General features: G+C 37.0%; 1 protein-coding gene across 1 annotated transcript in view; it reads right to left on the bottom strand.

Moving 5' to 3' along the window:
• Positions 1 to 1694: 1694 nt before the first annotated feature.
• Positions 1695 to 11494, bottom strand: part of LOC102210756 (lipoma HMGIC fusion partner-like 4 protein) — a 36656-nt gene continuing 26856 nt past the window's right edge. Inside the window, exons 3-4 of the mRNA XM_005742041.1 lie at positions 8639 to 8655; positions 1695 to 6796 (exon numbers count right to left, since the gene is read on the bottom strand). Of these exons, the coding sequence (XP_005742098.1) occupies positions 6743 to 6796; positions 8639 to 8655 (71 nt within the window). The 3' untranslated portion in view covers positions 1695 to 6742. The remainder of the gene's footprint in view (positions 6797 to 8638; positions 8656 to 11494) is intronic.

The raw sequence follows: 11494 nt of genomic DNA, 5'->3' as shown, positions 1-11494 counted from the left end.
TGTGTGTGTGTGTGTGTAACGAACCCAGCATGTATACTGCAGTTCTAAAGTCACATACATGCTATCCCCATTTCTTAGCTTTGCAGATGGAATGTAAAAATATCAACAAGAGCAATGTGTTTTAATGACTTTGCTTTTGTTTAGCGTAAATTAGCATTGTTGTAAACAGCGGTTTAGCTTGTAATTGTTAGCACAACTAGGATAGCTGAGCATGTAGGCTATGCTGTTATGCTACCTTTAGCATGGTGGCTATAAACTGTGTTTATGGTATCATACAGAAAAATTACAGGAAACTTAAATGTTTTTCTAGTATAATGAGGAGCCCCCGCTTACACTGTATATATATGTTAGCATTTTTTCAGGTTCAGTTATTCAATTAAAAGGAAGAGCTACTGCAAACAATTCTTGTCAGTGAGCATAAGGAAACACTTCTATTCTGATGTGAGTTGTCTGTTTCAAGACGCACAGGTGTCACTGAATGGTGTGGTTCCATGGCTTTTGTCACCACTTCTAAACCTATATGAACTCAAAAACAATTCCATGGTTGGTTGGCGAGTGGTTGGAGAAAGTTCCTTCTGTCATCAGGTGAAACTAGGCACAAAGAGGAAGGAAAAAACTCATTGCAATTGCTTTGGTCTTTAGCAGGTTGCCAGAATCTGCTGAACTTTGTCTGGAAAACACTGACTCACTAACTAAATTAAAATTACTTACAGAACAATTTGTGTCTACTTGTTTCTAAGCTATGGAATGCTTAGAATTACTCATGCACGACATGAATGACTTGCACATTAGTTAAAATTATTTACAGACTACTTAAATTTACTTAAAGTATAACCTGACTTTAAGTAAGACCCATTGTTCTACCTAACTGAAGGTATTTGCAGGGAAATTTAATTTAATTGCAGGCAAATTATGGTGTTAGTCATGAGCTTAATTATAAAGTGTATCCCATTTCTCCCTAGCAACCAGATTTTGTCAGGAAGTCAATCTTTAGGCCTGTGTGACTGAAGCTTATCAGGACATGGTGAAGTTCAAAACCTTGCTATGATACATTATATTAGTTTCTTTTTTCACCTGCACACATATATAGGGGTATAAGATTATAGAGCATATGAGAATAATCTTCTTGAAAAAGTCAGCCAAGCAGTCCTAAATGCCAGTGAAACATTTAAGGTTTCTAAAAGTATAACTGTTTTGTAGTGGATCGAGCCATGCAGTATCCAAGGGTGCATACACATTCAGCACAGAATTCAATACATAACACTGTGGGTGACCGATGTGGTAGCTGCTAAAAGCAGACCACACAGAGAAGGAAGCCACTGATGAATTACAGGTACTTACTGTGACAGGTTGTGGGTTCTCCAGTCACAGGCAGTCTCAGGCTATGCCACCCTCTTCGTGTGCATCTGTGTGCAGTGGCTCTGTGTGATATTATTGGTTGTGTGACTCACCCTGAACACTACAGCAGAGCCGGGTGCACTAGCGTGTGGCTGTTAATTACATAAATAGTCCTATTTCAGCCAGAACTTTATGCACAGTGATGGATCTAGGCCTCAGGACTCTGTCTGGGAGGTGTGTGAGGCTGTACGCGGAAGAACAGTGTTTACTGCTCTGCTTTACATCCGTACGCTAAAAACAGTCCACTGATCCAGCTGGGACAGTATTTTTTGAATGTAAAATATTTTTATTCGACCTTCTCAAAATGTGTTTCAATAACAGAAATTGTCATCATGGTGAGTTGGAATACTATTCACAAATAGGAATTCATTCAACATTATAATTTTTTAAATCAAAATCAGCATGTCATCATAATCCAAGAAAACAACAAGCCTCTTTCACAGTCTGCCCACTTGGCCACCATCAAGCAACCCTATAAACAGATTTTTGTACATGTTTGGGTGTTGAAATTTCAACAAGCAGTCATCTGTTAGTAACACGAAACTGAGTCTGAGATGTTAAGCCTGATGTGACCAAACAACAATCATCATACATCATACTGAAGTACACTGAAAGTAAAGCATAACAGAAAGGAAAGAGTCTGTAGTTAACACATAAAACAAAGATCTCTTCAGAAATACTTGACAAATATCAGTATATCATTCTTTTGTTATACAAAACCAAAATCAAGTGTTTCTCTTTTTTTTTTTCATTTTCATGGTAACACATGATCATTGATGGTATTTTGGCAACATCTGCATTTCAGGAGTTAACAGAACTATTATCATAACATAAGTCACTGGACATTACTCATCTTTGCCCCTGTCCCATCCCACCCCCAAACACGATGTCTTTATACATGATGTTACATGATAAAAAGATGATGAAATCATTGACATATAAATGGCATTTACATAATCCACAAAGCTTTCATTTGTGGCCAGAGATTGGAAATGACTTCTCATTGACTCTTTTATTAGCTTTTCATTCTTTTTCATGTCTTTAGATGATGTAATCGAAGACTGAGGTGAATTCAGTCCAATCGCACATTGGAAAAAACCAACCAACCAAACAAAACAAAACAAAAAAACAACAACAACTAATTTTTAAATATCAAAATGTTTCCCCAAAGCAAGGTAAATAACTGGGGAAAACTAGCCAATATTATTTTAGCTATAATTCTTTGACTTGAAACTGAATTGCTCTCAAATCTGCAATAAAACCCACCTAACTTCAGAGCTCAGTCTGAGTATGTAGTCTTCAGTAGAAAAAACTACAGTGTCACTACTTGTTTTGCTGGTTCTGCACCACATCTGAATTAAATCAAGAGTTCTTAGAGGCACCTGAAGTGGTACAAATATGTGCTCATCAAGGTTAAGGTATTGTCAGTTCCTTGTTAAGGTATATTTTCAGTTCATTGTCAAGTTCTCAGGAACAGAGTATCCGGAGAAGAGACCAGGCCATTGATCACGCAGGTAATGATGCTTGGAAGCCTGACTCGACCATTTAGGCCTCAGGGTTTTTTTTTTCTTCCCGTGCTCTTTTTCTTTATGTAGATTTGTCGTTACATACATCCTGGGCCTGTGAAAGTATTCCCAAATGAGAGATACACGCTATAGGAGATATTTAAATCCCAATATATACTGCATGAGAGACATTACTGCCTGCTTTATGCAAACTTTAGATACAAAAAAAGCATTCTGGTTCTCTCAAATGATCACACACATATAAAAAGCAAACACATATGTTTTGCTATACCAAATGAATGAGGTCTCTTTCAATCATTTGCATTGTTTTTTTTCTTTTTCTCGTACAGTTACTTCATGGTTAAAGTGAAAGAAACGTTTCTTGAATGAGGGCCTAGCACTTCTAGCCCGGGTGGGTGATCAATATAGGCCAAAGGGTCTGTGCAGAGCCTGCGTGGACAGCATCATTAGAATCAGCATAAGGGCTGTTGTCATATTGTCTTAAAGGCCCAGCTTGGAAAACCGGCACTATTCTACTTTAAACTCTACTAACAAGGGATGCAGCTGAGCAATGCGTCATTTAAACTTTGACCTCATCTTAAGTCCATCAATGAAAAGACTTTAATCGCATATTTGACTTGCTTGTGTTTGATCGTTTCCACTTGAGCCTTTAATACAGTACTGTGTACACAGCTTCCTGAGAGTTAGCTAGCTACCATTCTAACAAAAAACACTACAGTCTAGCTATCTGCTCATTATATAGTGATAACATACCCAGGATAACCTATTGAGCTGATCTCAAACCCATATTGGGCATCTTCCCGTAACTCATTCCACAATTGTGATAGTTTAATTAAAATTCTTAGCTGTAATGGCATAGTCTGATTTTTGAATCGCATTTTTTTACTGGTCCACAGTGATTGTGTTAGCAATGCATCCCTAACAGAGCATAACATGAATTCTAATTAACTATAATGCAGTATAATGTGCCCCTCACTAGGCTGTACTTTGGCCTTGTGGTGGATGAATTGCTCCCTCAAATAGAATCAGTTACTTGGTAGGGTTTACATTATGATCTTAAAAGGGCAAAGCGTGCCAATATCTCATCTGAAACAATTACCCATGTGCAGAGCTAATTCTATTCTTGTCGTGACTTGAGCCAGGCTTTACGAGGTTCATTTACAGTATGTCAGCCTCAAGTGCTGCTCTGAGAGGGATAAGAGCCCCACGGTGCCTTGGATTACAGCAGCTTGCTTTATCATTCGTTGCAACTGCAGCTTGTCACGCTAGAATCCCACTTGTCGCTGGTATCATGACAATCGGTGTCACTGATGCAGACAAATCAATTGGCTATAGCTTGTGGAAGCTATAACAGCGCACACGGGTACAGTTGTGAGTCACAACTCAACAGCTCAAACCCGAGTACTGAATGCTCTTGCAGATGAAACAGATTCATGTCTTTAAAATCAGGAGACTACAGACTTCCTCGGTTATCACAAAAATTGGCAAAGGATTCATCGCTATACACATGATAGTTTTTAAGTTGCTGGTGTAGCAATGATCACTGTCATACATGTGTCACCATGGATAACAACCAATGACACTTGCGTGTCTAGTGCTACATCAAGTTACTCTGTTGGAGGGACAAAATCAGGGTGGGGTTGGTGACACGTCACGGTAACAATGTTACATGGACAATACTTTCTTTTTGGACAGTGGAGCTTGGAATAGTGATCATTGTAACATTGTAACTAATATGCTGATCCCAATATGACTGTTCTCAAAGGGCCTCAGCAAGAATCATTTATAGACAGCAGACTGAACACACATCTTGTTATTAAATGTACAAACATGGTATTAGTTTGCTTGTCTTGCACTTGCCCACAGGGACCCGCACAGATTCTTCTTAGAGACCACAGGGACTCTACTATAAAAGTTCCTTGCATGAGGGCCATTATTACAGAAGGGCACAGCATCCATAATAAAAAAAAATCAAAAAACTGGAGCTTTCATCTTATAAATGTGATCTACTGTCTCAAGCAGTCATCTTTCTACTTCAGAGAACAGGGCAAAGGCAACATCTGACCTACATATGCTTAAATATCAATATTTGTTTTTTCAAAAAAACCAAATTAGCCTTTTTTTTGCTTAGCAGAATTACAATTTATTAGAATTATTTAAGAAATCTTGATGATTTTCTTGCCAGTACTAAATTGTTGCTGCCATATCAAAGTAAGATTTAACTGTAGATGATTTTTTTCTCTCATAAGATAAGCTCTCCATATTTTCTCAGATGCATGGACAAACATATGTTATGTTTGAATTTGGCCAATATTTTATGGAAGAACAGGAAGTGCCTTGGTGGGATTTTAATCGTAAACTCTCTACTACGAAAATCCTGGATGCAGCCCTTCCCAGAATGACAAGAGTTTTAAATCTTTGCTGTCTAACAGCCCTGTTAAGACTTAATGGTCTGAAGTGTTTTAGTATTCTTTAAAGTCTTTTTCTTTTATTCATTTGTTTATTTTTTTTGCTGGGATTGTGACCCTCCTATCGGTCCTATGGCTACTACAAAACAGTGTTGTTTATTAAAAGAGGCATATAAGTGACATCACCTTTTTAACATTGCACCACATGGGGCCAGCAGTCCTACAGTCATATTCATGCAGCCTTAAGACATCTGTAGAGTAAACTCATCACTGTATGCTGGAGCCATAAACTGGAGTAAACTGCACACTGGAGAAGGGGATCGTGGGATAGCGCGAGGAGAAAAAAAAAGATTAACTCTGAATAGACAGCTGCTGTTAAGTTAAACAGCTTAAAATGTACATCATACTCAATGGGGACATACTACAACAAGGGGCTTCTGTTGAGGCCATGCTAATGCAAGGGATGTGTCTCATTTCCTGTGCCATTAAAAAAGAAATCAAAGTGACCATACATGATCACTTTGATTCACGTTGCTCTGCATCTCTGGTGAATGTTTAGCTCAGGAATCCGTTTTTTAAGCCCATCTGTAGCTTCAGAAGGGAGGAGTCAAAGAAACACAATGAATTTGCACATACTCTGATGTTCTTCCAGCACAAGGAACACTGAAACCAAGGGTAGAAATACTATACGCAAATGCATTAGAGTCAGATGAGGTTTTGTTGTCGGCTGTTGTTGTCAGCAGTAATGTTATATACATTGTTAAGTATGTACAGTAGAGAATCTCCCAGAGATGTTAGGTTCTGTAAAGCTGCAATGGGGTACTCCTCTAAATTTCTCACATTTTAAAGTCCTTAGATGAAGAGCCATACGAGTCCCTGTTGAAGTGTTTTAAATATTTAATAATGGACTTGCTGCCATATTGCGAGTCTCCACTCTACCAGTGTGTGAGGAGTATTGAGAATCTGCTCTCTGAAAGCTATGAATGGACACAACACACAAACTCAACATTGGTAAATAGCAATAAGTCAAATTAACCACAGTAAAATCATAAATGGGCATTATGGTTCTTCATCTTAAGGATTGAACTTTTCACCAAAAAATCAAGACTTTAAATACAGTAAAGTTTTTTTTCTTTTTTTTTTTCTTTTTTACATCATAAAGGTATTCATTGAGAAAGTGTTAAATGCACTGTACAACCTTGTATAATTTTTTTTTCCAAAATATAGTTTATCCCAGTGTGGGTTGTTGTTGTTGTTGTTGTTGTTGTTTTTTATCTTACAGAATCCTGTACACTTGGTGTCTGCATTGAGATTGGGTGATATCCTGATCATTGGAGAGGAGAGACAAGAGAAGAGAAGAAGAGAAGGGCAGAAAGAGAAGAACAGACAAAGAGAAGTTGTCCAGTGCCCTCAGTGAAGACGCTGTACTCCGTATCGTGGCTCTCTTCTGTCCCGCACCTCAATCTGAAGGAAACAACACAGAGGCTTCATTACTGTGCTCAAAAGGAATGAAGCTATGGGTGAGATTTATAGGTGAAATCAAAGTTATTAACGGTGTGGGCAGGAGTGTAAAAAAACATAAAGCAGAAAATAACCTTTGTGAAACAGTTTTGTGGCTTGGAGTTTAAGCAAAGACTTGTTAAAATTGAGAGTCTTGATGTATTAAATGCAGTAATGTTTAACAGCACTAAAAGCATACTACTACTACTGAGCAACATTGTGGAAAGCTTCTCTTTTAACCTTTCTTCTATTGCAACAGCCCATCAACTTTGTTGAACAATAATATTATGTGTAAAAGTTCTTACAAGATTTATTTTAATTTTTAACCCTTTAAAGCCTGAATCATGAAATAATTGCCCCAAAATTCAAATTGTTTGAAAATAGTGTTTATTTAACCTTCTTTTGCTTAATTCTTTTTACACTGATGATGTTGATGTCCCCAAAATTGGCAAAAAACTGTCTGTATCATATATGATACACTAGGCCAGCGGTCCCAAACCTTTTTTGCGCCACGGACCGCAACAAAATAAAACTAGTACCGGTATCGAAAAAAAGAAGATTTATTCATAACACACGTGAAAAGACCCAGGAAAACAGAGTAAACGATAAAAACGATAACAAAATAAAGCTGAAAACCGATAAAAACCCTGAAAACATACATTTCACACCTGAGCCTCAACTCTCGCGGCCTGGTACCAAACGACTCACGGACCGGTACCGGTCCGAGGCCCGGGGGTTGGGGACCGCTGCACTAGGCGTTAAAGGGTTAACTAAACCTTTAAGGTAATTTTGGAAACACTAAAACTAGACCTGTGGGCTTTTAGGGCTATCATGGTAAACCTATATTCACAGAAAACAATGTCATCAATAATAATAATAATAATAGTAATAAATACTAAAGATTATTATTATAAAATAATTTGTGTCTAAATGTACCATTTCTTTACATTGCAGTAGTAGTGTACTGTGTGGTTGCCACTAAATTCCCAGGAAAACCTCGACCTGTCTCACATTTTTACGTGGAGCTTCTCTGAGTTCAGCTGATAAAAAGAAAGAGTCAGAAGCCGTTTGAATCTTTTACCTTTGGTTTAAAACTGTTTTGAATAAGCCCACAGAGCTGTAAACCACATGATTCCTTGTTTTTTGGAGAATAAGCACTGGATTGTTTCAACTGTGTTTCAATAAGTCTAATTAGATTCAATTTAAGGTTAGATTTAATCCTACTTTGTGTTTTACACACTTTGAACATTTCACAGCTTTTTAAGATATTTATGGTGTTTTTCACTCCAAAATCAGCGTTTCTGTTTGAGGTTAGCAGGGAGGTTTTTGTATAGAAACTGGACAGCAAAATGAACAGTATATAAACTGGGAGTACTTTTTGTTTTACTGTTTAATCTGGTAAAAGCAAAGTGAAATGGTTTTGAGCTTCTGTTGAAAAAATGTGTTTGGTTCAGTTTGTGTAGGTTGAAGTTTGTCAAGGCGAAGAGCATCAGGAGATTCTGGTGTATAACTATGAATCAGCTACCTACACAAAAAGAACCTGTGCTGAACTTTTTAAATATTCCTGTGAGAATTATCCAACAGAGTTTAATATTTAAATGATTCAAACTTAGAATACCTAACCTAAACTTGAACTGACATAAGCTCTGCTGCTCGATCAACTAAAAACAAATATTTATAGTGAAATAATAAAAGTAATTTTTAAAAATGAACTGTTTTCTCAAATATTACCAGTGACAATTCTTTATTAGGAGATATATTCTTCAGACATAACGCACATTAAATGTATAAAGAAACTCGACTCACCCTTGACACTGCAAAATCTGCAAGGACAGAAAAGAACAATAGTGTTGGCATAAACACAGTGGGGCAGGAAAAAGTGCATTTGTGCATTGAGTGAATATGCTTATGTAAGTATGAGCTAAGCTAAGGTCACCACTTACAAACAAACAAAAAGGGCACAAACAGAAGGTCATTCATTTACTATCGATGTCTGTGCCACGTCCACATGTTTTCTTTTTATGAAACTGTTATTAAACGACTGAGATATTGTGATGCGGTAAACTGAGCAGGTTTTAAACTAAATGTTTCAAAACAAAAACCTAAACTTACTCTTGGACTCTACAAAAGTAGCTTTGCATGATTGTTAGTATGGAGATGCTCAGTTCATCCTCTGTCTGAAACAAGCTGCTTTAAGGCACTTTTATTCTTATTCATTTTACTCTTTTTGTGTAAAAAGAGCTTTGTGGGTAATTTTAATCACTTTAATATGCAGCTAAGAAACCTGATGGTTGGGTTAATGTTGAAGGATAATAGGGCTTCTATAATGATCAAACAAGAAAGCTTATTTCATTTAAATTTAAGAATTGTATCCAGCTCTAAATTTGGTAACTCAACTCTGTGTTCTGTATTTCCTTGAAAATAAAAAGTTAGTTTCTCTTTATTTACTAACCCTAACTCCAGGAATACCACAACATGGTACGACGTGCTTTACTCAAGAGAGAACAAAAAATATGAACAACATAGATACAGATCTACTCCCCTCCAATGGCGAGCACTCCAATAGTTTCTCAGAAACAGGGAGTTCTGAGAAAACAAGTGAATCGGCCAATAATTCACAAACTGAAGTGCAGGCTGCAGGGGGATTTTTTTTAAAATTCCTCCTTCTTGACTTCTATTCAGTTTTTTTTATTCGCATATTTCAGAACATCAGCAGTGATAGCCAGAGTAAATACAAAATGCAGTTTTTAAATGATGATTTTACTTAAGGAAAAAAAAACAGGAAATATCTAAATCTACCTGATCCTATGTGAAAAAGTAAACTTGGGAATGTGAGCTCTGGCAGTGAGTCTTTCACAGTGCCGTGACCCACTCTCTGCAGCACCGACTCTTCGTTTTAATTCAGCTACTTTGAAGGAACGGTCACGACGAGGTTTGGATAACTTTTCCCTTTAATTAATGAAATTGTCATTTAAAGACTTCATATGGTAGTACTTTGACTTTGATGTAGTTACTCAGGTTATCTTTGTCTAATACTAAATTTGTTTGACAAATATGTAAAACAAACAAACAAACAAAAAAACCTGACCAAAAATAAGAAACCAGGAAGGGGACAAATAGTTTTTCACAGCATATGATAATATTTTCATCTTCATTAAGCCAGCGGAGGCTTTGTATTAAACCAAGATTGAGATTCAAAGTTATCAGGCCTGGAGATACTGGAGAAGCTTCTAACACCCAAGCAAACTGTAACTCATATTTATGCCAGTAAATCATTTTCAAAGTGTGCACTGTATATGTAAACATAACCCTTAAATAGGCTTATTATTGATCCAGTTTTCCCGTTGTACAACTCAATTTATTTTGTCACGTGTATAGCCAACAAAGAGTCCCATGGTCTGTTCCCAGGCTATAATCTACAGGGACATTTTTTCTTTTATGAAAGAATGTGCGTGACAAGAGAAACTTTACTCTGCTGGTGAAGCATTAGAAGCATTAAATGGGTAAAATCACTAAAACTGTCAGTGAGGTTAATCAGATAAGAAGAGAAAGACACGCCCACGCACTGGAATATCTCCAGTTACCATGGAAACCATCATGGAGATAGATCATCAGAGAACCAAGACATCTTATGTCACTATTCTCTCTCTTTATCTCTCAGTCTCTTCCTCTCCCCTCCTCCTCTCTCCTTTACTCCTTTACTCGTGCTCCCTGTCTCTGTGTCGCTCACACTCTCGTCCACCGTTACAGATCGTCTTCTTTCTGCCTGTCTCTCTATTTTTTGTGTGTGGGATCGAATCAAACACGTAAACCTTATTTAAGGACATTTAATAAAATGTTTTACAATATCTTTTACTCTTCCCCCCTTCATTTCTGCCTTCTGCTGTTCCTTCCCTCCTCTTCCTCTCTTTTCATACAGCTGAAACAATGCGATTTGAGTGTCCTGATGCAACATCATGCAAACTGTCAGAAATCCTCTGGAGGACTTGCTCCCACTCTTAAATTCAGCACTGAATGCAATTTGGCTGAAGATACTTAGGTCAGGTTGGAGTGCACTCATTTTTCAGCAGGACAAATTTCATGTTAATGGACAAAGAGAAAAAACAACTGCCTTTCCTAACTCACCTTTTGAGTTGATTTACTTTTATGAACTACGCTGCATGTGTTTGTTTTTCTTTGTAGGTTTTACAGTAATGGGGTTTAAAGAGTTGCAACTGGAGAAGAAAGATTGGATAAAATCAGCTAATAACTGTATTACAGTGAAATAAATTACGTTTTTTGATTAAACTTGGAAAAGTAGTTATCAAAGATCAGCAGGTTTAAAATGAAAAGTTGCGCTTTGAGTTACAGTAACAATGATACTCTGTGTTTAAGTGTTAGGAGAGTGACTTTTGCCTTCGGTTGATAGAATTGATTAAACAGTGGTTTTCTGCATTTTATAATAAGATTTAAATATTAGCATAACGGGCTAACAAGTTAGCTAGAAAACTGCCATTATTCCTAACAGGATCTTACTAAGTTAACTGTATGGACTGTATTGTACATAATTGGCTTGTGGCCATCGCTGTATTCATTTTTGTTTTGTTTTTTAAGAATAATTACTAATAATTACTTACTGGTGTAGAAGCTGACTAAGAAAACAAAGGCAATGAATACCAATTT

Source organism: Pundamilia nyererei, unplaced genomic scaffold (assembly GCF_000239375.1).
Source record: "Pundamilia nyererei isolate P.nyererei 1_Seehausen unplaced genomic scaffold, PunNye1.0 scaffold00116, whole genome shotgun sequence".
Classification (NCBI taxonomy): domain Eukaryota; kingdom Metazoa; phylum Chordata; class Actinopteri; order Cichliformes; family Cichlidae; genus Pundamilia; species Pundamilia nyererei.
Note: the sequence above shows the minus strand (reverse complement) of the source record. Positions and strands in the feature narration are given on the sequence as shown.